Here is a 26,817-nt window from a genome sequence, read left to right on the forward strand (position 1 = left end):
TGCGGGATGGAATGAGAGGGCCCTCATCGACCACTATAGGTGCAGCCTAAGGGAGGACGTTCACCGAGAGTTGGCCTGCAGGGACACCAACCTAAGTTTCAATCAGCTAGTGGACATGTCGATTCATCTGGATACCCTGTTGGCTACCCGCGGACGTCCGGAGTTGGGGCCGTCCATTCCATCCCCCAGCACCTCCGAGCCGAGCCCTATGGAGCTCGGGGGTGCTGGTGCTAGAGAGAAGAGGAGAGAGATCAGGAGAGAGGCCGTCCCCTGCACCAACTGTGGCCACAGAGGACACACTGCGGTTCGGTGCTGGGGAGGGTCTCCTAGGGATCGAGGCAGCAGGCCACGCACTGATGAGTCATTCCAGGTGAGTAAGCACCCAACTCACCCAGAGCTCTCTGTTGTACACATGTGTATTAAAGTTGTGTTTCCCGAGGTTTCTTCTCACTCCCAGCATAAGGCGCTAGTCGATTCAGGCGCAGGTGGGGATTTTATCGATCGCTGTTTCTCGTATAAGTTAGGGATTCCCCTTATACCAGTTGATGTGCCCTTCCCCATCCATGCCCTAGACAGCCGCCCTTTGGGGTCGGGATTGATTAGGGAGGTCACAGCGCCACTTAAGATGAAGACGCAGGGGGGTCATGAGGAGATTATACAGTTGTATTTGATTGACTCTCCTGCGTTTCCCGTGGTGTTGGGGCTTCCCTGGTTAATATCTCATGACCCCAACATTTCATGGCAACAGAGGGCTCTCAGGGAATGATCAGTGTGTCGGGCGGTGTATAGGTGTTTCCGTAGGGGCAATGACGGTGGAAAGTCCGAACCAAATGCCCGCACTGCACATTCCTCCTGAGTATACAGATTTGGCACTCGTCTTCAGTAAGAAGAGGGCGACTCAATTACCACCTCATAGACAGGGGGATTGTGCGATAGACCTCCAGGCAGGCGCTGCACTTCCGCATAGTCATGTGTATCCTCTGTCTCAGGAGGAGACGACAGCTATGGAGACATACGTTACCGAATCTCTGGGACAGGGATACATACGGCCATCCACTTCTCCTGCGTCCTCAAGTTTCTTTTTTGTGAAGAAGAAGGATGGGGGTTTGCGCTCGTGTATTGATTATCGTGGTCTCAATCAGATTACCATTAAATACAGCTATCCTCTCCCTCTGATTGCGAGTATGACGGAGTCATTACACGGGGCGCGATTCTTCACAAAATTGGATCTCAGGAGCGCTTACAACCTGGTGCGCATTAGGGAGGGAGATGAATGGAAAACAGCATTTAGTACCACCTCGGGTCACTATGAGTATCTTGTCATGCCATACGGGTTAATGAATGCTCCTTCAGTCTTCCAATCATTTGTGGACGAGATTTTCCGGGATTTGCATGGACAGGGTGTAGTGGTGTATATTGATGACATTCTAATATACTCCGCTACACGAGCCGAGCATGTGTCCCTGGTGCGTCGGGTGTTGGGTAGACTGTTGGAGCATGACTTGTATGTGAAGGCGGAGAAATGCCTGTTTTTCCAGGAGTCCATCTCCTTCCTGGGACATCGGTTGTCCGCGTCAGGGGTGGAGATGGAGATTGACCGCATTTCAGCCGTGCGTAATTGGCAGACTCCCACCACGGTTAAGGAGGTGCAGCGGTTTTTGGGTTTTGCCAATTACTACCGGAGGTTTATCCGGGGTTTTGGACAGGTAGCAGCTCCCATCACCTCCCTGCTAAAGGGGGGCCCGGTGCGTTTGCAGTGGTCGGCTGAGGCGGACAGGGCGTTTAGACATCTGAAGGACCTGTTCACCTCGGTTCCGGTGCTGGCACATCCGGACCCCTCTTTGGCGTTCCAAGTTGAGGTGGATGCGTCCGAGGCGGGGAATGGTGCTGTACTGTCTCAACGCTCAGGCACGCCTCCTAAACTCCGTCCCTGTGCTTTTTATTCTAAGAAGCTCAGTCCGGCGGAACGCAATTATGACGTGGGGGACAGGGAGCTGCTAGCGGTGGTTCAAGCCCTGAAGGTGTGGAGGCATTGGCTTGAGGGGGCTAAACACCCTTTCCTCATTCCGACTGACCATCGTAACCTGGAGTACATCCGGGCAGCGAGGAGACTGAACCCTCGTCAGGCTAGGTGGGCCATGTTTCTTGCCCGGTTTGTATTTAAGCTCACGTATATACCAGGGTCACAGAACGTGAAGGCAGACGCCCTGTCCCGGCGATATGACACAGAGGAGAGGTCCATTGAGCCCACTCCCATACTTCCGGAGTCTTGTCTAGTGGCACCGGTGGTGTGGGAGGTCGATGCGGAGATCGAGTGGGCGTTACGTACAGACCCTACTCCTCCTGAGTGTCCAGAGGGGCGGAAGTACGTGCCGCTCGAGATCTGTGATCGACTGATATATTGGGCTCACACGTCACCCTCCTCTGGTCATCCGGGTATTGGTCGAACGGTGCACTGCCTTAGCGGGAAGTACTGGTGGCCCACCTTGGCTAAGGACGTGAGGGTTTAAGTTTCTTCCTGTTCGGTGTGCGCTCAGTGTAAGGCGCCTAGACACCTTCCCAGAGGGATGTTACAACCTCTACCCGTTCCACAACGGCCGTGGTCTCACCTATCGGTGGATTTTGTCACGGACCTCCCCCCTCCCAGGGGAATACCACGATCTTGGTCGTTGTGGATCGGTTTTCTAAGGCCTGCCGTCTCATTCCAATGCCAGGTCTCCCTACAGCCCTACAAACGGCCGACGCCTTGTTTACCCACGTCTTCCGGCACTACGGGGTGCCTGAGGATATAGTGTCTGATCGGGGTCCCTGGAGGGCGTTTATGGAACGTTTGGGGGTCTCGATTAGCCTTACCTCGGGCTTTCACCCTGAGAGTAATGGGCAGGTGGAGAGAGTAAACCAGGATGTGGGTAGGTTTCTGAGGTCCTATTGCCAGGACCGGCAGGAGGAGTGGTCGGGGTATATCCCCCGGGCAGAGATAGCCCAAAACTCACTTCGCCACTCCTCCACTAATCTTACTCCTTTTCAGTGTGTGTTGGGGTATCAGCCGGTCCTGGCACACTGGCATCAGAGCCAGATCGAGGCTCCTGCGGTGGATGAGTGGTTTCGGCGCTCTGAGGAGACATGGAACGCTGCGCATGTCCATCTGCAGCGGGCTATCAGTAGGCATAAGGCGAGCGCCGATCGCCACCGCAGTGAGGGTCCAGTTTATGCACCTGGAGATCGGGTCTGGCTCTCGACTCGAAACCTGCCCCTTCGCCTGCCCTGCCGGAAGCTGGGTCGGCGGTTTGTGGGGCCATTTAAAGTCCTGAGGAGATTGAACAAGGTACAGTGGGGAGAACAAGTATTTGATACACTGCCGATTTTGCAGGTTTTCCTACTTAGAAAGCATGTAGAGGTCTGTAATTTTGATCATAGGTACACTTCAACTGTGAGAGACGGAATCTAAAACAAAAATCCAGAAAATCACATTGTATGATTTTTAAGTAATTAATTTGCATTTTATTGCATGACATAAGTATTTGATACATCAGAAAAGCAGAACTTAATATTTGGTACAGAAACCTTTGTTTGCAATTACAGAGATCATACATTTCCTGTAGGTCTTGACCAGGTTTGCACACAATGCAGCAGGGATTTTGGCCCACTCCTCCATACAGACCTCCTCCAGATCCTTCAGGTTTCGGGGCTGTCGCTGGGCAATACGGACTTTCAGCTCCCTCCAAAGATTTTCTATTGGGTTCAGGTCTGGAGACTGGCTAGGCCACTCCAGGACCTTGAGATGCCTCTTACGGAGCCACTCCTTAGTTGCCCTGGCTGTGTGTTTCGGGTCATTGTCATGCTGGAAGACCCAGCCATGACCCATCTTCAATGCTCTTACTGAGGGAATGAGGTTGTTGGCCAAGATCTCGCAATACATGGCCCCATCCATCCTCCCCTCAATACGGTGCAGTCGTTCTGTCCCCTTTGCAGAAAAGCATCCCTAAAGAATGATGTTTCCACCTCCATGCTTCACGGTTGGGATGGTGTTCTTGGGGTTGTACTCATCCTTCTTCCTCCAAACACGGCGAGTGGAGTTTAGACCAAAAAGCTCTATTTTTGTCTCATCAGACCACATGACCTTCTCCCATTCCTCCTCTGGATCCTCCAGATGGTCATTGGCAAACTTCAGACGGGCCTGGACATGCGCTGGCTTGAGCAGGGGGACCTTGCGTGCGCTGCAGGATTTTAATCCATGACGGCGTAGTGTGTTACTAATGGTTTTCTTTGAGACTGTGGTCCCAGCTCTCTTCAGGTCATTGACCAGGTCCTGCCGTGTAGTTCTGGGCTGATCCCTCACCTTCCTCATGATCATTGATGCCCCACGAGGTGAGATCTTGCATGGAGCCCCAGACCGAGGGTGATTGACCATCATCTTGAACTTCTTCCATTTTCTAATAATTGTGCCAACAGTTGTTGCCTTCTCACCAAGCTGCTTGCCTATTGTCCTGTAGCCCATCCCAGCCTTGTGCAGTTCTACAATTGTATCCCTGATGTCCTTACACAGCTCTCTGGTCTTGGCCATTGTGGAGAGGTTGGAGTCTGTTTGATTGAGTGTGTGGACAAATGTATTTTATACAGGTAACGAGTTCAAACAGGTGCAGTTAATACAGGTAATGAGTGGAGAACAGGAGGGCTTCTTAAAGAAAAACGAACAGGTTTGTGAGAGCCGGAATTCTTACTGGTTGGTAGGTGATCAAATACTTATGCCATGCAATAAAATGAAAATGAATTACTTAAAAATCATACAATGTGATTTTCTGGATTTTTGTTTTAGATTCCGTCTCTCACAGTTGAAGTGTACCTATAATAAAAATTACAGACCTCTACATGCTTTGTAAGTAGGAAAACCTGCAAAATCGGCAGTGTATCAAATACTTGTTCTCCCCACTGTATGTTATAGGTTACAACTGCCCATAAATTACTGCATTAACCCCTCGTTCCATGTGTCTCTCCTCAGGCCGGTGGTAGCTGGTCCACTCCAGGAGAATGAGATACGAGAGGCTCCTCCGCCCCCACTAGACATCGAAGGGGCTCCGGCGTACTCAGTCCGTTCCATCGTGGCTTCGAGACGTCGGATGGGGGGTCTGCAGTATCTCGTGGAGTGGGAGGGGTACGGTCCGGAGGAACGGTGCTGGGTCCCTAGGAGGGACATCCTAGATCCCTCTCTGTTGACGGAGTTCCACCGGAGTCATCCGACTCGCCCTGCTCCGCGTCCTCCTGGCCGTCCCCGAGGCCGGGGTCGGCGCACGGCTGGAGCCACGCGTCGATGTTTCGGTGTTTGTCTTGTTATGTCTTGAGTGGTTACACCTGTTGTCTATTATGTTTGATTGTAGTTCCTATATTTACCCATGTCTCTCGTTTGGTATTGTGTGTTATTGTTTTGTGTCTAGGCTGTATCGGCATTGCTGTTACGTCGTATACGTGTATTGGTTTTCCTCCCGGTTAGGAGTTTTTATTTTTTTTGTTCTTTACTATTAGTAAAGTACGTCTGCTAGTATCTCTGTGTCCTGCGCTTGACTTCACTCACTGCATACACGTCGCTCCTGACAGTTCCTTACTTGTCAACAAGGTAGCAGTGACTATAGCATCTGCATCAGAAGACGATCATAAACAACTCTTGTCCTCCAACCATCTGTTCAAAGATAAGACCATGAGTTCACCAGTGATCCTTTATATGATCCCTTCTCCCAAGGATGTTTCAGCACCTCTCCAGTGGACCAAAGAGGCTAAAAGACATATGAGTAGTGAGGATCTAGGTGTGGGTTCAAGCCATATCAGGTTTTCAGGTCCCAGAGACCTGGGCCCCATGCCCGGGCTGGGCTATGCCAAACGCAGGCTCAGGTATCGGAGGGCCTCAGCAGCCACCTGCCTGTCCAGCAGCAGCGGAAAGTGATTTATTTGTCCCTCCAGCAATGGGCTGAGGAGGCTCCCCTCTCCTTCCAGGAGGACCCTACTTCTCCTGGGGCAGAGATTGAAATCCGTCTAGGGTTTGGAACAGATATTACTGACACGCTCTGAATGTTACTGTATGATGTATAGCCCAGTTGGTGTTCCCCAAGTTTATAGTATTCCATTGTAGTGCTTACATATTGAATCTACTTTTTTCAATTTTCTGTGAGAGATGTGCTCAGACCATAGCGATAGATAGATGACTCATCTTTTTATCTGTGCCATTATAGTGTCTGTGACACATGGGCAGCACCATTGAGGCTTTCTTCATTGGCTGATTGCTCCCAACTCATAGGAATCACCACCCACTTGATGGTGTAAAATGGTGGAAGCACTCAATGGCAATGTCCACGTTAAAACGGGTTATATCCATGATGTGTTCTCTATCTTTATGGCTCAGACAAGTCTCCCTTTGGTCTGTGTGTTTCTGACCCTCCCTCTTCAGGGCATCACCTGGGCTGTCCATTGTTGTTCGATGGACCAGGAGGAGAGGTTGCACATACAGCCCAGCCAGGACAGATCCACCTGGATGATGAAGTCTACAGTGTTTTTCCATCCAACCATAGGGTCAATCTGCTGCAGGTACAGTAGGCTATACACACACTCAACGTGGCACATTTGTTTCTCAGTGTGCTGTGAAATTCAGAATGTTTAGCGTTGGGTTTTAAATGCAGGTTTTGCTGCATGAGACAGGACATGTACTGGGACTGCCGCACTTGTCTTCCCCTAACTCTGTGATGCACTCTCTGTACCCCAATGACAGCCCTATGGAGATGGGTTGGGAGGACCGAAAGGCCATACAACAGCTATATGGTAGCTAATGTGTACTGGGATAATACAAAACACACAATATATCACCCATTTGTCTCTACCTCCAGGCCAGTGTGAGGGTTCCTTTGACACTGTCTGATTGGGTGAGGGTGACAAGTGACAACCGCAGAGGCAGACCTCGCTGGGGTGACCCCAGGAGTAGTGCAGCAGGGTTGGAAGGGGCTTCCTCAGGATGGAGTAGATGCCCACCTCATGACCATGACAGGGTCTACTTCTTTAAAGCGGGAATCAGTTGAAACCATAACAAAGTGCCCTCCCCACCCATTTTGGTTTTTAAAAAAACTCAGGGATAGGGCTGGAGAAATGTAACCACTGTCAAATTCATAGACCGAGCTATGGATGCAAGGCCTGACATCACAATTATAGTTCTAACCATGTTGAGGCTATATAGTGTTTGTTTATATTAACTTGGTTTGCAAACATTGGATTGAAACAAGCGTATATTTTATCATGAGGCATTTATAAGTTATATTCTTCAAGAATCAACGGGTACCATCAATTAATTCAGAAGTCCAAAAATTGATGAAGCAATGTGATGAGTACTGAGGATACGAAGAGGCAGGACGCAGACATCAACAAGGTAAAGGTTTACTTAACAATGAGAAAGAGAATAACAAGAAGCAGGTAAACGACACGACGCTAACTATTACACACAATGACTGAACAGTCCAGGGCTATATAGTGGTGGCGATGAGATGAGGTGCGCTGGAGGTGATTAGGGTGCGTTGGGTTTCCATTCCTGTGTTGCCGAGGTGGTGCGCTCAGACTGGTGGCTCAGTAGACTGGTGAATCAGAGCGCCGGAGGGGAGCAACGGGAGGAGACGTGACAGTTCCCGCCGCAGGATGTCGCCGGCCATGTGGACGACCCCGAGGACGAGGAGCAGGCCGGTCGGCGACGGTGGAAGTCCCAAATTAAGTTTGGGTCCAGAACATCCCCATCCCCAGCTCCTCAGGGCCATACCCCTCCCAGTCCACCAGGTAACGGAGCCGTCCCCCACGGAACCTGGAGTCCAGCAGGTCCCTCACAGCATACGCCGGACTCCCGTCAATGTCCAGGTGCAGAGGGGGCGTACACCGGGGGACGGCATCCGCCAGAGGACCAGGAACCAAAGCCTGAGGAGAGACACATGAAAAGTAGGTGAGACACGGTAGTGAGGGGGAAGGAGCAGCCGGTACGACACCTCATCAATCCGCCGGAGAACCTTAAACGGCCCCACAAACCGGGGGCTCAGTTTCTTGCAGGGCAGGCGGAGAGTGAGGTTTCAAGTGGACAGCCAGAGATGATCACCAGGCTGGAATACGGGAGCCTCACTGCGGTGACGAATGGCCCTCTGGAGACAGACATGGGTGTGACAGGTTAAAGGACATATTCATAGCCTGTTATACACTAAAAAGTATTGGTAAGTTCATGGTATGTAAGGATCTTAAAATATCTAAGGTTAAAAAGATCATGCATCCAGTACTAGTTCATAGAGATTGATAAAATTCATAAATGTGTTAAAATCCGTCAAGTGTAAAAGGGGAAATTATTGTAAGAGGAATGTGTAAACGTTATATTGACTACTTTATTTTGTGGTGCCTAATTTAAGGGTAAAAGTGTTAATCTGTGATCTACTAAATGCTCTTAATCTATGAGCCTGAGATCGATTGCTCTGGTCTCCAACCAACTTTCTGGGGAAATCGCGGTCTTTTTCCTCATTACACTAAAGTTTCAGTGAGGAAATAACTGCGTCACGTTCGTGATTATTTCTCCCCTTTTTCAGGTACGTTATTGATATGAAACGAGTTAATTTGAATGTAATAACTTGCTAACATGTCAAGAGAGTTTAAGGTATGTGTTAGTAACATCTTGAGTAAATTAGAGTTAAGTTGAAGTGCATGTGTGAGTGAAATCTGCTTGGTTGCAACGAAGATTAGCTTTGTACCGAGAGTAGCTGCCATTTTATGCTAATTGTGAATGAATATGTGCGTTGTTAATAATATATTTGGGGTTATTTGTATAATGTGTTTCAAATACTTTGTTGACATGGTTGATAAATGTAGTTATGGGTTACTGAGCTAAAGCTACTTTGTGTTTGACAGTTATATTGAAACATTTGTATATGTTTTAGTGAATTACAGTTTATGCTGTTGTGACTTGAATAAGCTTTGTACCCTACAAAACTCTGGTTCCTGTAGATCTGTTGTTCTGTAAAATGTGGTATTTTTGTAAAAAGATTACACTAAAAGTTTCAGTGAGGAAATAACTGCGTCACGTTCGTGATTATTTCTCCCCTTTTTCAGGGGCGTAACATTTTGGAGGCTCCGCTGAGATTGCTGCTCAGATGTCCGGCTTCCACATCCTGGTCGCTGAATTCCGAGCCAGCTAAATCCCTACATAACAACCCAGGCAGGCTGCAGTGAGGAAAGTGTTGCTGTTCGAGGGGAGCTGGAAGTTGGGGGTTAAGTACGTGTCAACTGAGGCCGTTGAGAGACCATCAGAGACAGTAAGGACCATCTAATTCAGAGTCAACTCCTGCACAGTAAAGGTTCCTCCTGTCCTGTCAACATGACAACCGCCTTGGAAGAACTACAGGAAGAGGTAGTAGGAGAATTGCAAACCCTGACTAAAGACAAGTTACTAGACGTATGTGATTTCCTTGACATATCAGGCGAACAGAGAAGAGTTGTTCAAGACAAATCCCGCATATCATTGATGACTCACATTATGATGTTCCTTGAAAGAGAGGAAGTTGCAGAGTTAGAAGATGGCGGCATGTCGGAATTATTGTTACTTAAAGACAAAATGACAGAGATGATCAGTGGCATAGATAGCAAGACAGGGCAAACTGACCATGATATTGAAACAGCCAGAACACATCACAGAATAGAGGGACTGAGAACTGTAACCCCACAACAAGGGGTGGGAACTGAGCAGAGTACTGCAGACCAAGCCAGTGATTCTCTGCGCCAGCCCCAACCCCCTGCCCATCTTCAGAGGAGCATGCAGCTCTCACCCAGTGCACAGCCCGGCTCATACTGGCGCAAAGAGTTAAAAATTTCTGGTCAGATAGGTGAACCGGGCCAGAAAGATAAACTGACTTTTTCCAGCCTTGCCCATCAGATTGAGAATGGACTTAACAGAGGCTATCCTGAGGTAGAAATAGTAGACGCAGTAATCAGGGCTATTTCTCCAGGCTCACAGCTACGCAGCTACTTGGAAGGTAAACCCCAGCTAACTCTTCCCACACTTAGATGCATCCTGCGTTCTCACTTCCAAGAGAAGAGTGCAACAGAGCTTTACAAACAGCTAGCTTCAGAAGCACAGCATAGCAAGGAGACCCCTCAAAGCTTCCTGATGCGCGTCTTAGATTTGAGGCAGAAAGTACTATTTGCGTCCCAGGAGTCAGAATCAGGGCTTAAGTATGACCCTGCCCTAGTCCAGCGCATGTGTTTACACACAGTCCTTACAGGTCTCCAGAGTGACAGTATCAGGATAGACATGCAGCCTCTCCTGCTTGATAGCGAAACATCAGATGAGGTTTTGCTAGAGAAGCTTAACATTGCTTGTGCTAATGAGTTAGAAAGACGAAACAAAAAGCGTTTTAATGCCCCACAGCCTGCTACAACTGTAAGTGTAGTCCAGTTAGAAGATACGCCATCTGCAAAGTGTCCTGTGAAGGAAGCCAAAGCTAAGATACCCGCAGAACTATTAACAGAGTTAGCTGAACTTAAGACAGGTGTAGCTTCCCTAAAAGGTCTCAGTGCCGAGATTGCTCAGATTAAGGAGACATTACAGCAGCCTATGTTTCAGTCATCGCCTTATGCCCATGCCCCACTTCCAGTTAGGAGGCCAGATAGGGAACCCCAGCCACCTGTTTCCCAGCAGCAGTATTACAGCAACTACAGTCAGCCCCAAGCACCTGACCCTGCGCAGTATCAATATGCACCTAACCTGTATACCAACCGCTCTGCTCAAGCTCCAAGGAGGTGTTTTGTCTGCCAGCAGGCCAGAACAGATGCACGCTGCACACACTGCTTCCGATGTGGGAGTGGAGAACATTTTCAAGCTGGATGTAAAATCCGGGGAGTCAGACCATCCAAAGAGGCCCCTTTAAATGGGGAAGGGTTACCGCTGAGGGACAAGTGTTAACCGTAGCTACCAAAAAGTCCCAGAAATGTGCAAATTGTGCCAGAGAAGTATCATTTGAGAACCTGAAACAATGTTCATCATGTAAAGAGACACTGTACTGTTCCAAAGGATGTCAAAACCAACATTGGACTAAACATAAGGAAAAATGCACTCACCTGAAAATTGACTCTACCTGTGAAAAGCTTTCCTGTACAGCAGAAAATGCCCACTCTTTACCATCCCTAGCTCAAGGTTGCCACCCCCATAAGGTCACCTCGCTAGTCGGTAGACAGTGCCTTGTTGAGTGTCACCTGAATCGCCACCACCTCCAAGCTCTATGGGACACAGGCTCTCAGGTATCGGTCATTGATGAACGATGGAAAGCGGAATCTCTCCCAAACGCAAGGCTGAGGGATGTTTCAGAAATTCTGGACTCACCTGATGATCTAAGATTGATGGCAGCAAATGGGACTGAAATGCCGTACCTGGGATGGATTGAAACAACTTTTCGGCTAGCCTCTGAAACTGACCAAACGAAGGAACTGATCATCCCAGTGCTGGTAATGAAAGGCTGTCACCTATCTCATCCCATCATAGGTTTCAATGTTATTGAGCACATCCTGACAAGGACCGAAAAGACTAAACGGTACAGCACAGTGAAAAAAGCTTTCCCAAGCCTCAAAAGAAATAAGGTGAGGGCTTTTATACAGGCTGTTAGCGCAGAACAGACAGATGAATACGCAGTGAAAACCAAGAAAGAGAAGGTTGCTGTACCAAAACACAGTAGCATTCAGATTGAGTGCCGTGTAGCTTCCCAGCCTTTCAAAGACGACATGACAATGCTTTTCCAGCCAGACCTGAACCCGCAGTGGCCAGATGAACTTGAGTTCTTTGACACACTAGTCAGAGTTAAGAAAGGTGTTTTTCCAGTTGTCATGCTTGATGTCTCTAACCCCACTGACCACGACATTGCCCTGCTAGGACGCACCATAATCGGTACAGTACAAACCATTATGACTGTGTTACCTGCCCAAGTCTTTGAAAAAGCTGTCACTCCAGCCACAGTGAATCACACCAGTGTTCAAACCCCATGTACTGCTACTGAACAGTGGGATCCACCAGTAGGTTTAAGTCACCTAACCGAAGAACAGAGAGAGGTTGTTAGGAAAATGCTTAGAGAAGAGTGTCACTCCTTCTCCAGATCAGACAATGACATTGGCTGCATTGAACGATTGAAAATGACTATTTCTCTAAAGGACTCTGAACCAGTCAAGCGCACATACATGTCAGTGCCCAGGCCACTGTATCAGGAGATGAAGGGTTACCTTCATGACCTCATAGCCCAGGGTTGGGTTAGGAAGTCAAACTCTTCATATTCTTCACCTGTCGTGTGCGTTAGGAAGAAGGACGGGACCCTCCGGTTGTGTATAGATTACAGAGACCTGAACAGAAAGACACATCCCGACCGCCAGCCCATCCCTCGGGTCCAGGACATCATGGACAGTTTAGGTGGTAATTCCTGGTTCTCCCTTTTAGATCAGGGAAAAGCATATCACCAAGGGTTCATCTCTGAAGAAAGCAGATCACTGACAGCATTTGTGACCCCATGGGGACTCTATGAGTGGTTACGTATGCCATTCGGCCTCATGAACGCTCCTGCAGCTTTTCAGCGTTGTATGGAGGAATGTTTGGAAGGGCTCCGGGACAACATCTGCATTCCTTATCTGGACGACACGCTAGTTTTCAGTAAAACTTTCGACAGCCATGTGAATGATGTGCAAAAGGTTTTGCAGCGTCTCAGAGAGTATGGCATCAAACTCAAGCCAAGTAAGTGTGATCTCTTTAAACCCCAGGTCCGTTATTTGGGCAGAATAGTGTCTGCAGACGGCAGCAAAGTTGACCCAGCTGATTTTGAAGCAGTAAGAGCATTGAAAGAGATCAGACCACAGACTGTGGGCCAGCTCAGAAAAATGCTTGGTTTACTCACTTACTACAGACAGTACATCAAAGACTTTTCTAGGAGGGCCAGCTGTCTGTATGACCTCCTGAAAGCAGATTCAGAGAAATTACCTGACCACCCACGGAAAGCAAAAACAAAGAAAGTAAGTCATGTGGTGCCCTCAAACAAGCCAATCCTGTGGACTGACCAGCATCAACAGGCACTTGAACAGCTGATTGAGTGTCTGCTTCACCCACCAGTCTTAGGTTTCCCTGACTTCACTCAGCCATTTGTTGTACACACTGATGCGTCACACCAAGGCTTGGGAGCAGTTCTTTATCAAGAGCAAGATGGGAAGCTTAGGGTCATTGCTTATGGCTCTCGAACCTTAACAGCAGCTGAGAAGAACTATCACTACCACTCTGGCAAGCTAGAATTTCTAGCTCTAAAATGGGCAATCACTGATAAGTTCCATGATTATTTGTACTATGCTCCGACCTTCACTGTATACAGTGATAACAACCCGCTCAGCTACATTCTGTCTACTGCAAAACTGAACGCAACCACTTCCAGGTGGGTTGCAGAATTGGCTGATTTCCACTTTACAATAAAGTACAGGCCAGGCAGAGAGAACGGTGATGCAGATGCTTTGTCGAGGATGCCACTGGATGTAGAGTCACTGATGAGAGAATGTTCTGAGGAGCTTCCACCAGACACCATTGCCGCCACTATACAAGCAGTAGAGGTACAGAAAGAGCCTTTTGTGCCTTGGTCAATTTCAGCTGCATCTATGTCAGTATCAGCTGAAGGTGAGACAACTACAGCAACAATCAGCTCGATCCCAAAAGAGGGGATAAGAGAGGCACAAGAGTCTGATACGGTCATCCGTCCTGTGCTCGATTTCAAGCTGTCCGGTTCCAAACCGCCAGTTAAAGAGCAAAAGGAATTGAGTTCAAAGACAAAATGCCTATTCAGAGAATGGGACAAACTGACAATCGACAGTGATGGTATTCTGTACAGAATCACTACAGCCCGCAAGCAGTTAGTTCTACCAGAGCAGTACAAAGGTAAAGTGATGGAAGAGTTGCACAATAACATGGGACACCAAGGTACTGACCGCACTGTATCACTGGTACGTGACCGCTTCTTCTGGCCTTATATGCAATCTGACATCGAGCACTATGTGACTAAAACTTGTAGCTGTGTCAAGCAGAAAAAGCCAGGCCATGAAACAAGAGCTCCTCTGACAAACATTGTGACAACACAGCCATTTGAACTGGTATGTATAGATTTCCTCCATCTCGACAGATGCAAAGGGGGATATGAGTACATCCTCGTGATTGTTGACCATTTTACACGTTTCACTCAAGCCTACGCCACCACATCAAAGTCAGGAAAAACTGCTGCAAATCTCATCTTCAATGACTTTGCCCTGAAGTTTGGGTTCCCCTCCCGCATCCACCATGACCAAGGGGGAGAATTCGAAAATCAGTTGTTCCATCAGTTAAAGAAACTCAGTGGCATGGCCGGGTCCAGAACAACACCCTACCACCCGATGGGGAACGGTCAAGTGGAACGAATGAACAGAACATTGTTGCAAATGCTAAAGACACTAACTGAGACACAAAAGTCAAACTGGAAGGAGTCTCTAAACAAACTGGTTTATGCCTATAACTGCACCCGTTGCGAAGTGACTGGCTATTCACCATTTTATCTTCTGTTTGGGAGATCACCCAGGCTTCCAGTTGATATGTTCTTTGGATTGTGCACAGAGGCAGGTTCCAGTAACCAGCGAGACTACGTGGAGAACTGGAAACGAGGAATGGAAGAAGCATACGCCATTGCAAATGAAAATGCTCAGAAAGCTGCTGAAAGAAGTAAGAAGTACTATGACACTAAAGTTAGGAGTTCAGTGCTACAGCCTGGCGAGCGAGTTCTGATTAAAAACCTGACACCAAGAGGAGGACCAGGCAAACTCCGTAACTATTGGGAAGATCAAATTCACACAGTAGTGAGACAAATGGGTTCAGACCTGCCGATTTATGAGTTGAGACCAGAAAAGGGTAGGGGACGCTCCAGGGTCCTGCACAGAAACCTGCTCATGTCCTGTGACCACTTACCTTTTGAGAGACAACCAGAAATGACTAAAGATGACAAAAGTAAGAAAAAGAGACATCAGCCTGGATCACAGCCTCTAGATTCTGATGAAGACAGCGGGGATGAATATGACCTTCATCATGAGCCGCTACAGGCCCCCACATCTCCTACAGTACCTGAGAGGTATGCTGAACCAGCGAGAGAGTCGGAAAACAGGCCCCCACCAGTGAAACAGACAGTTGCGGTGCCAGTTCCTGATACGCTACCAGCACAGCCTCTTGTTGAAAATCAGCTGGAGGAGAAAACAACAGTTAAAGAACTGCCTGCTGAGGAGATGAACTTGCCTGCTGAAAATGTGCCTGATGATCGTCCACTAAGTGCCTTTCCTTCATTAACTGCTGCTGCTGAACCTGAGGAACCAGCTTACCAGCTGCCACAAAGAGAGAGACACCCACCAAGACGTATCACCTATGATCAGCTTGGTATCCCTTCCTGCTACAGTATACAGCCACAGCCACAGTTGTTCCCTGTCTACCCTGCACCAGGACTGGTTCCATGGCTGCCATCACTACAGCGATATTACCTTCAGCCACCCTACATGTATGGACTTCAGCAAACTTGAGGCCACAGACAGAGTTGACATGTTTGACCATGGACTACTGACTGATTTCACAGACTTTCACGAGACAATTAGCAGACTATGCATAGAGATCATTAAAACTGATGGACTGTTGACAATAGTATGAGAAAAGACTGCTTATGGACTGTTTATACAGCTGGTCAACAGATATGGACTGTGAATATAACTTCTTGGTTCTCTTTGAACTGTGAACTTTGACCTCTGCTCAAGGACTCTTACAGAAGAGGATTTTCTACGTCCAGTGCTTATAGACTGTTAAGAAGACAATGTTGGTAATGTTGGGACAACATTTATTTTGTCGGGGAGAGTGTGACAGGTTAAAGGACATATTCATAGCCTGTTATACACTAAAAAGTATTGGTAAGTTCATGGTATGTAAGGATCTTAAAATATCTAAGGTTAAAAAGATCATGCATCCAGTACTAGTTCATAGAGATTGATAAAATTCATAAATGTGTTAAAATCCGTCAAGTGTAAAAGGGGAAATTATTGTAAGAGGAATGTGTAAACGTTATATTGACTACTTTATTTTGTGGTGCCTAATTTAAGGGTAAAAGTGTTAATCTGTGATCTACTAAATGCTCTTAATCTATGAGCCTGAGATCGATTGCTCTGGTCTCCAACCAACTTTCTGGGGAAATCGCGGTCTTTTTCCTCATTACACTAAAGTTTCAGTGAGGAAATAACTGCGTCACGTTCGTGATTATTTCTCCCCTTTTTCAGGTACGTTATTGATATGAAACGAGTTAATTTGAATGTAATAACTTGCTAACATGTCAAGAGAGTTTAAGGTATGTGTTAGTAACATCTTGAGTAAATTAGAGTTAAGTTGAAGTGCATGTGTGAGTGAAATCTGCTCTGTTGCAACGAAGATTAGCTTTGTACCGAGAGTAGCTGCCATTTTATGCTAATTGTGAATGAATATGTGCGTTGTTAATAATATATTTGGGGTTATTTGTATAATGTGTTTCAAATACTTTGTTGACATGGTTGATAAATGTAGTTATGGGTTACTGAGCTAAAGCTACTTTGTGTTTGACAGTTATATTGAAACATTTGTATATGTTTTAGTGAATTACAGTTTATGCTGTTGTGACTTGAATAAGCTTTGTACCCTACAAAACTCTGGTTCCTGTAGATCTGTTGTTCTGTAAAATGTGGTATTTTTGTAAAAAGATTACACTAAAAGTTTCAGTGAGGAAATAACTGCGTCACGTTCGTGATTATTTCTCCCCTTTTTCAGGGGCGTAACATGGGCGGCGTCCCAGACCTGTCCGGCCCTGCGGAACCACTCATCGACAGCGGGTGCATCGGTCTGGCTGGGTGTCCAAGGGGCCAGGGCCGGCTGGTACCCCAGGACGCATTGGAAGGGAGTGAGACCCATGGAGGAGTAAACGAGGGAGTTATATTCTGCCAATTCCCAAACGACAGGTGCAACGATGAGAGACGGGGGCAGGATAGGACCCCCCAGATCCTTCCTTTCTCCAGTATGGTGCATCCTGGAGAGTGTGTCGGCTTCCACATTCTGGGATCCTGGGCGGTAAAACACAATGATCTGAAAGCGATTAAGAGATTGGGCCCACCTGGCTTGACGAGAGCTAATCCGTGTCGCTGTCCATATGTGCTCCAGATTCAGTAAGAATCCGGAATGGATGGACTGCACCCGCCCAGCCAGTGTCTCCATTCCTCCAGAGCGAGGACCCCCGCCAACAGCTTCCTGTCTCCAACTCCATAGTTTCTCTCTGCAGGGGTAAGCTTTTTAGAGAAAAAGGCACAGGGATACATTTTCTCTGGCTTACCTTGCCGCTGGGAGAGGACCGCACCCACGCCCTCCTCAGATGCTTCCACCTCCAGGATGAAAGGACAAGATTATCTGGGCGTTTTAGGATGGGCGCTGTGGTGAACCTCTCCTTCAGCCTCTTGAAGGCAGCGTCAGCCTCAGGGTTCCAGGCCAGCTTCTGAGGCCCACCCTTAAGGAGAGAGGTGAACGGGGCGGCTATGGAGCTGAAGGACCTGATGAAACGCCGGTAGAAATTTGCGAAGCCCAGGAAGCTCTGTAGGCCCTTGATGGTGGTGGGGACTGGCCATGACCTGACGGCGTTAGTCTTCTCTTTCCATGAACACCCCCGAGGACTGATCCTGTATCCCAGGAAGGGATTGGTGGAATTCACATTTCTCCCCCTTCACCAACAGGCTGTGTTCCCGGAGGCGGAGTAGGACGGCTCTGACGTGCTCCTCGAACGTAGCCGAGTAGATCAGGATATCGTCGATGTACACCACCACCTGTCTACTCAGCATGTCTCGGAACACGTCATTGACGAAGGACTGGAACACTGAAGGTGCATTGGCGAGGCCGTAGGGCATGACGCAGTATTCATAGTGGCCTGAGGTAGTGCTGAATGCAGTCTTCCACTCGTCTCCTTCCCGGATTCGTATCAGTGTCACGATCGTCGGGAAGAGAGGACCAATGCGCAGCGTGGAATGTGAACACACTTTATTTATTATTCACCACACGAACAAAACAACAAACGATACGAAACGTGAAGTCCTTGGTTACAACACAAACCATACGGAACAAGATCCCACAAACACTGTGGAAAAACAGGCTACCTAAATATGGTTCCCAATCAGAGACAACAAGCAACAGCTGATTCACGTTGCCTCTGATTGAGAACCACACCGGCCAACATAGAAACAAACGAACTAGACAATCACCCTAGCACACAAAACACATAGAAACCACACACCCTGGCTCAACATAACAGAGTCCCAGAGCCAGGGCGTGACAGTACCCCCCCCCCAAAGGCGCGGACTGCGATCGCGCCAAACATAAACCGAACAGGCGGTTCCGGCTCCGGGCTTGACCCCCACCCTCCAACCAACCCCCCAAAGGGTCCGGTCTGGCCCTGCTGGCCGGAGCTGGACTTAACACTGGTGGAGCGGATTGCTCTAGCTCCGGAGTGGAGCAGCTGACCGGTGCCGGACCAGGCACCGGTGGAACAGGCACGGGCTGTGCTGGACTGACGACGCGCACCATTGGCTTGGTGCGGGGAGCAGGGACGGGCCGAACCGGGCTGACGAAGCGCCCCACTTGCTAGGTGCGGGGATCAGGAACAGGCCGGACCGGGCTGACGACGCGCACCATTGGCTTGGTGCGGGGAGCAGGGACGGGCCGAACCGGGCTGACGAAGCGCACCACTGGCTTGGTGCGGGGAGCAGGAACAGGCCGGACCGGGCTGACGATGCGCACCACAGGCTTGGTGCGGGGAGCAGGGACGGGCCGAACCGGGCTGACGAAGCGCACCACTGGCTTGGTGCGGGGAGCAGGAACAGGCCGGACCGGGCTGACGACGCGCACCACAGGCTTGGTGCGAGGGGCAGGAACATGCCGGACCGGGCTGGCGACGCGCACCACAGGCTCGGTGCGAGGGGCAGGAACATGCCGGACCGGGCTGGCGACGCGCACCACAGGCTCGGTGCGAGGGACAAGAACAAGCCGGACCGTACTGGGGACACACACCACTGGCCCTACGCGGGGATCAGGAACGGGCCGGACCGGACTGGCAACACACCCCAGTACCTCTCGCCGTGCCTCTACATTCTCCTTCCCCCTGGTGACCAGTGACTCCCGTAACCTGGCGGCCTCCTTTGCCAACCCGCTGAACCACTCTATCCCGGCCTCCTGCTGCCCCGTCGTCCACGGCGTGAGCCCCCCCCTAAAAATTTTCTGGCCGTCTCTCCTCCCCGTGGGCCAGGCCTCCATGGCTCTCGCCAGACTCTCGCTCCTCTGCTCCAAAGTCCAGCCTCTCTCCTCCTCCCGCGGCTTGACCCAGTCGAGGTTGATATCCTACAGAGTCACCTCTGGCGTTGGCTCCTGGACACGCTGCTTGGTCCAGTTATGGTGGGATCTTCTGTCACGATCGTCGGGAAGAGAGGACCAATGCGCAGCGTGGAATGTGAACATACTTTATTTATTATTCACCACACGAACAAAACAACAAACGATACGAAACGTGAAGTCCTTGGTTACAACACAAACCATACGGAACAAGATCCCACAAACACTGTGGAAAAACAGGCTACCTAAATATGGTTCCCAATCAGAGACAACAAGCAACAGCTGATTCACGTTGCCTCTGATTGAGAACCACACCGGCCAACATAGAAACAAACGAACTAGACAATCACCCTAGCACACAAAACACATAGAAACCACACACCCTGGCTCAACATAACAGAGTCCCAGAGCCAGGGCGTGACAATCAGGTTGTAGGCACTCCTCATGTCCAACTTGGTAATGTACGGGCCCCTCGTAGCTGCTCGATGGCCAACGGAACCAGAGGGAGGGGGTACCGGTACTTGGTGGTGACTGCGTTCAGCCCCCTGTATTCAATGCACGGCGTCAGTCCTCTGTCTTTTTTGGCCACGAAGAAGAAGCTGGTGGAGGCAGGAGAGGTAGAGCGTCTGATGAACCCTTATTTCAGGGTCTCCTCCACATACTTCTCCATGGACTGTCTCCACCATGGAAGGGAGTAAATGCGACTCATCGGGGGGTGTTGTCCCTCCAGCAGGTCAATGGTGCAGTCCCAGGGCCTGTGAGGAGGGAGACACATTGCCTTTGATGAAGAGAAGACGTCGGAGAGATCTGCATACTCACGTGGAATGTTGGGCTGGAGGGCGGAATCTGTCCAGCGAGGTGACGTGTAGCGGAGAAGGCAGTGGCACGGTGGGTAACCCCATATCTATAAAGGTTCCCCGCTGATCCGGAATCTATCATTGCAGTGGAAATGGAAGAGAAGGAATAACCAGTCACCGTTATGGGAACTAAAAACAATGGTTTTGTGATAGGAGATGATGTAACACTCACGGAGCGGCGACAGGAGTCATACCGCCTAGATTAGGAGCCCCCAGGAGATCTGGGGTCCGTGGTGGTGTAGGGGGTGCTGCCCACCTCCATGGGTGAGGACCTGGAGGCAGGGCAGCTTCCATAGCTCAGATGGGGTGAGCGTCGAGGCTCCGGGAGGTGTTGAGAACGCCGTCTGTCTCTCAACATGTCGTCAAGATGGATGACGTGGCGATGAGGGTATCAAGGTCCATCTCGTCGTCCCGACATGAGAGTTCCGTCTTGATGTCCTCCCATAAGCCTCTCCTAAAGGCCGTGGAGCAGAGCATGGTCATTCCAGCCAGAAGACGCCGCCACCGTGCGAAAGCTCAGAGCGTACTCTGACCCCTCTCCCTGTTGTAGCTGGAGGAGATGCTCACCCCCTGTCCTTTCCCGCCGTGGGATGATCAAACACCGCCCTGAACCGAGCGAGGAAGGTGGAGTAGGTAAGAGCTGCGGCCGCACCTCTTTCCCAGACTGCCGTGGCCCAATCCAGCACCTTTCCTTTAAGTAGCAAAATCACCAGCGCTATCCTGGCTTGGTCAGATGGAAATGCCCCAGGCTGACGCGCCAGATAAAGTGAAACATGTAGCAGGAAGCCGCTACATTTAGTAGTTTTACCGTCATAGCGCTCCGGTAGGGCGAGGGGTCCCTCAGAAGTTGGTGATAGCACAGGAACAGGTGGACTGGGTGCATCGTCACTCCCTGAGGTGGAACCGGAGCGCTGGGCAGATTATGCAGAGTTTGGAGCACTTCCTGCATGGCAGCGTTCAACTGGGCAAGCTGCTGCTGGTTGAGGCGCTGGGAAACTCCAGGAGGATTACCTGCTGCATCCATTTTCGTGAGAGGTGTGTAATTCTGCGACGAGTACTGAGGATACGAAGAGGCAGGACGCAGACACAGGAATCAACAAGGTAAAGGTTTACTTAACAATGAGAAAGAGCATAACAAGGAGCGAGTAAACGACACGATGCTAACAATTACACACAATGACTGAACAGTCCAGGGCTATATAGTGGTGGTGATGAGATGATGAGGTGCAGGTGCGCTGGAGATTATTATTGTGCGTTGGGTTTCCATTCCTGTGTTGCCGAGGTGGTGCGCTCAGACCGGTGGCTCAGTAGACCGGCGAATCAGGGCACCGGAGGGGAGCAACGGGAGAAGACGTGACAAGCAACTACAGATTGTCCCTTTAAAGGTGAACCATCATATAATATCACCTGACCAAGAAACATTAAGCTTCATTCCAATTTACATCATTAAACACTGATTGCTTGCCATGTAGACATTTCTGTATGGTTTCTGTCAAATTGAATTGTAGCATGCAAGAATGAAGAACATTATAACCTGCTGCTGTTTGTTTCTCACAGGCACTTAGTTCTGGAGCTCCAGTGATTTGCAGGACTCTGATGGACAGCTGATCTCTCAGGGTTTCCCTGGCATCACAAGAACACTGGACACAGCAACATTTCACCAGCAGCATCGACTGGTCTCTTTCTTTAAAGGTCATCAGGTCGGTAATTTTGTCAACATGTATTGAAATACATTAATGTTAGCGAATGGCTTTGTCAAGTAAGGTGAATGTGGTATTTTGGGGGAATAAGAGGGTTTGTAGTTATATACTTTAAGTTGTAGTATTGGTAACTTGGATGCTGTCTATTTCTCATATACCCCAAATGCCATGTTTTTCATTAAAGGACTACAGTATTGGGAGGTCTCAAGGGGAGGCAGTGGTGGACAACCCTTTCCTAATACTTTGTTGCACCGCAAGAGGGTAGCAGATCAGTTGCGAGACTTATGCACAGTCCTCTCAAGCCCATTTTGTGACTGACAATGAATGTCCATAAGATCCCAGCAACATACATTTCACTTGTCTTTATTGTACAATATCACATACAGACCTTTTGTATGACATACAGTAGAATGGGCTTTTGTTTCCTTTATTTATTATATATATATATATTTTTTGTATAGACACAATACAACATTTTGACATTAACATTGTTTTCCTAACTGCGAATCAGGTGGTGTTTTGACTCGTTATGTTTGTTGAGGTACATTACCCTCGTGGCTACCATTGTTGCTTTAAAAGGACTGTTCATCCTTTAGAAGGCAGAGTTTAAAAAACAACATGTTGAGCCCAACTTGTTATTTTTTATATAGAGAATCTGTGCTGGTATCAGTTTGATACCCATGCAGTCTCCTCATTCACTCCTTGCTAAACCCTCTCTTTTGTAGGAGGAAAAAAGGGAGGGATGGAGGGAGGAGCTGCAGAGGATGGGGTAAGCTGAGGACAGGGAAAATAGAGAGGGGGAAAAGAGGGAGGTGGCAGCTGCAGAGTTTGGGGCGTTGGCTTTCTAATAATATATGTGACTATAATGTAGTGTTTGTTGAAGGTGTTTTTCCTCAATTCTACTGCCAAGTTACATTTTCAGAGCCCTGCAGCATCTGTAGTCCAATTGTTACCCTACATTGGTGTATATAGTGTGAGTTATGCCATTTACGGGAAACTTCAGCCAAACACTCAGAAGATTTATAGCCACTGCAGTAATTAAGACATTCTCTCTGCGTCCCTGTCAAGTAAAACTAATATCCTTGAAAGAACAAGTGTTCTCCTTGTTGGGGATACACATCCACAAAATTCAACTTGATATGAATAGCAACAAGTCACACATAGCCCACAGTATGTATGCAACGTTCCTGTATGTGTATGAATGGCTGTGCATTTCCGCCACCAGTGTGGTGCAAAAAGAGTGTCTTGAATAAAACAGACCGTCCTCTGTCAAGGTTTAATGTGAAACTTTCCTCTTGTGTTTCTCTAATGGAATTGCTTTCTGCTGGCGTCCTCCATCGGTAGACATTTGGCCAGATCCTTTGGTGCAGCAGCAAGCTAACTGAATCATAAAGGTTCTGATTTATGGCCAGTGATGGGAAGGAGAGTGAGCCAGCAGGAAAAACACTGATGTCAGCTCACTGATCACACAATGGGGATAATGGGACAGAGAGGACCTTCTGACTTATGAGACACACACACACACACACACACACACACACACACACACACACACACACACACACACAGGGTTCATGTTCTCTACTGAAGACGGTTCAATGTATTTATAGAAGAACAGAAGAACACCCAGAGGAATAATGTTAACAATATCTTAAATGTGAGTTGATGTATGTGAAAGTTCTCTCAATCATTGATTTCCAGTCGATTTGAAAAAATAAAATAAAAAATGTATTTACTTCTCAGCTGTTCTTTATCGTTTTAAAATCTACCAAGGTGGGGAAACTATCAGCAATTTCAAAGTTTGTTCAGTGTTTGTCAAAGGGCCATCTAAGAGGGTGTCTCTCATGACACATACTGTACAGGTAGTAGGTACATTATGGAGGAATTACATAATCTATCAACAAACCTAAAAAGGAAACAGTTATTCTAATACACTGTCCTTGTACTCTAAAAGAACACCCTGAATCACGAATGATATTATCTATACACTCCAAACTCTTATTGCTGACTCATCTGGTCAGTCATGAAAATGAGTAGAAACTTCATGAGTGAATTCAATAGTGCAATAATACCAGAGATTAATTTATTCAGATGAACATGTTTCAAATCTTTATTTGTGTTCAGTATTGTACATAATGGATCCCACTCAGAAGATTTTGTCTAAGGCATTTAAAATCAAGGGATTTAAAATCAAGTATATTGAACACAGTGGTGTTCTTATATGCATATTGTGGTGACAGAAATGCACATAGGTTTTTCAAACAAAAATTTCACATGCTGATTCAATACAGTATTGGCTCACAAAACTCCACACATTCTCTTTCTCATTTCTCTCATCCATAGAGCATTCATATTGCATTTATTTTAATGTATTTCATATACAGGTATTTGCTTTTTATTATTTATCACCTTGCTTGCACACACATGCATACACTGTCATGCTTTGCTTCACTCAATGTACAGCCACACTGCTTCTTTGCACACAAACATAAAGGCCTCTCCTGTATACAGTGGTTTCCTGATTGATTGTACTGAACTGATGGATCTATTTGTAGAGCACCTCGATATGGGACAATCAATGTGTCATTCATCACAATCTTGATTTAAATATTTTTGTCCTTTGGCTTCTCTTTTTCCTCTGCCACTTCTACTTCCTTTTTGCCTTCTTCCTCTTCTCCCTTATCATGCCCTTCTTCTGTTTCATTGGCTCCATCCTCCTCTCCATCCCTACCTTCTTGGTTTTCATCTCCTCCATCTTCTCCATTTTCTTTAGTCTCCTCTTCTGCCTCTTCCTTCATATCTCCATTGTCACCTGTAGGTAGAGACAATGTGATTAGTTGTTAACCGCTGCAGATACCGAACCTGACAAATCAAAACCTTCATGAAAAACGTGTGAAAGCGCATGAATTAAAACTCTGGACAATACTGACCTTCTGCTTTTTGCTCTTCTTCTACCTCCTCTTCCTTTGCTTCCTCGTCTACCTTCTCCTCTTCTTCCTCTTCAACCTTCTCTTCTTCCTCCTCATCTTCCTCCTCCTCTTCTTCCTGAGGTCTTGACTCAGCAGGCTGTGCTTGACTAGCAGCTATAATCTCATCTGCAGAGGAGAATGATGAGCTGTACATGCGTAGGTAGGGGACACCAGACCTCAGGCTGGACTGCATGGAAAACATGGGGCGGTCGTGGGATGGGGCAACACACAGGCTTTGGGAGTAGACACTGGACATTGCCCCTGGTCCTACTGCACTGAAGCGATTCTCCTCCCCTTCAAGCAGCTTCCTGGAAAGAGAATAGATACATAGGGTAGATATATAGAGAACGAAAGACGGCACCAAATCTGCTGATCTAATTTTATGAGCCACAGACCTGTAAGCTGCGATCTCGATATCCAGAGCCATCTTAACGTTCAAGAGGTCTTGATAATCCTTCAGGTACCGAGCCATTTCATTCTTGGTTGTCCTCAATTCGTCCTCCAGCTGGCCAATTGATTCCTGTTTTGGAGAGATGCTTTATTATGTTAATGTTGTAACAGGATTAATAAAGTATTTATTGTGGAATATCTCTGAAATAAAACCATTTTAAGTAATAAGGAGGCACTCTAACACAATGCTATACAAACTTGGCACTATTTTCTAGTGTAGACATGTTTTCAATACACATCATTATCAAATTATTTGTACATGTAATCTACAGTCCAAAACTTACTTTGTTGACTTAAAGGATGCATTACTCCGCATTTCTGTAGAACATTGTGTGCATTTGTCTGAAGGATTAGGCTCAGCAGGGTCTAATGCAGATATTCAGAAAGGTACATTTTTAAAATTAGAAATCGTATGCTTTTCATTCATGCTGCTCTGGCACTGACCTGTAGGGCTGCGATCTCAGCACTCTGTTTCTCCTCCACCTCCTGTAGCTGATTCTCCAGGGACTGGTTCATCCCACGGCAGGCTTCAATCTCCAGGTTCCGTGTTTGGATCAGGCGGCGGTACTCCCCGGCCTCTTCTTTGGCATTGCGAACGTTGTCTGTGTTGCGGGCAGTGCCTTCTGTCATCACGCTCACCTTACTGCGGAACCATTCCTCGGCTGACTGGAGGTTGCGATGTGCCAGTTTCTCATACTGGACGCGGATGTCTCGGAGGGCTGCGGACAGGTCTGGCTTGGCCACCTCCATCTCCACTGACACCTGAGCATTGTACTGCACCTGGGCCTGCAGCTCAGCTATCTCCCCCTCATGGAGACGTTTCAGGAAGGCCAACTCATCCAGCAGCGTCTCCGTCCTCTTCTCCCGCTCAACACGGCCCAAAGCAGCCTCATCCGCCCCTTTCCTGGCATCCATCAGATGCCCCTCCATCTCTTCCCTGCTCACTACCTCCTCTTCATAACGGCCCTGCAGACTCTGCAGCATCTCCTCCATCTGGTCCCTATGGTTCTGGGCAGCCTGTTTCTCATCACGGGCCTCCTCCACAGCAGCACGGAGCTGGCGGATCTCGTGCTCATACAGGGACCTGAGGTGGGAGGGCTCCCCATGCCTCTGCCTGAGGATCAGCAGTTCAGCATCCAGAACCTGGTTCTGCTGCTCCAGCTCGTGGACGCGCTCAATGAAACTGGCAAAGCGGTCATTCAGCTCCTGCAGCTGGGCTTTCTCCTGCGTCCGCACGGCCTTGAACTCAGTGCTCACCTGCACTGCCTGGCTGATGTCGAGTTCAGCAGTGGCAGCAGACCTGGGGGCAGACAGCAGCATGGAGGAGCTACGATTGTATGTTGGGTAATGCAGCCGGGATGACCCATGGTATGAGAGGGGGGCAGAGTGGCTGG

General features: G+C 48.3%; 1 protein-coding gene across 1 annotated transcript in view; it reads right to left on the reverse strand.

Moving 5' to 3' along the window:
* Window positions 1-24,607: 24,607 nt before the first annotated feature.
* The window catches only part of LOC311141087 (neurofilament light polypeptide-like), a gene marked incomplete at both ends in the record, with an annotated part of 2,926 nt that continues 716 nt past the window's right edge, over window positions 24,608-26,817 (reverse strand). Inside the window, 4 exons of the mRNA XM_084176361.1 lie at window positions 24,608-24,816; window positions 24,935-25,281; window positions 25,369-25,493; window positions 25,868-26,813. Coding sequence (XP_084032487.1) covers window positions 24,608-24,816; window positions 24,935-25,281; window positions 25,369-25,493; window positions 25,868-26,813 — 1,627 coding nt within the window. The remainder of the gene's footprint in view (window positions 24,817-24,934; window positions 25,282-25,368; window positions 25,494-25,867; window positions 26,814-26,817) is intronic.

The sequence above is a fragment of the Coregonus lavaretus genome (genome assembly GCF_964263955.1).
Source record: "Coregonus lavaretus genome assembly, chromosome: 14".
Taxonomy (NCBI): domain Eukaryota; kingdom Metazoa; phylum Chordata; class Actinopteri; order Salmoniformes; family Salmonidae; genus Coregonus; species Coregonus lavaretus.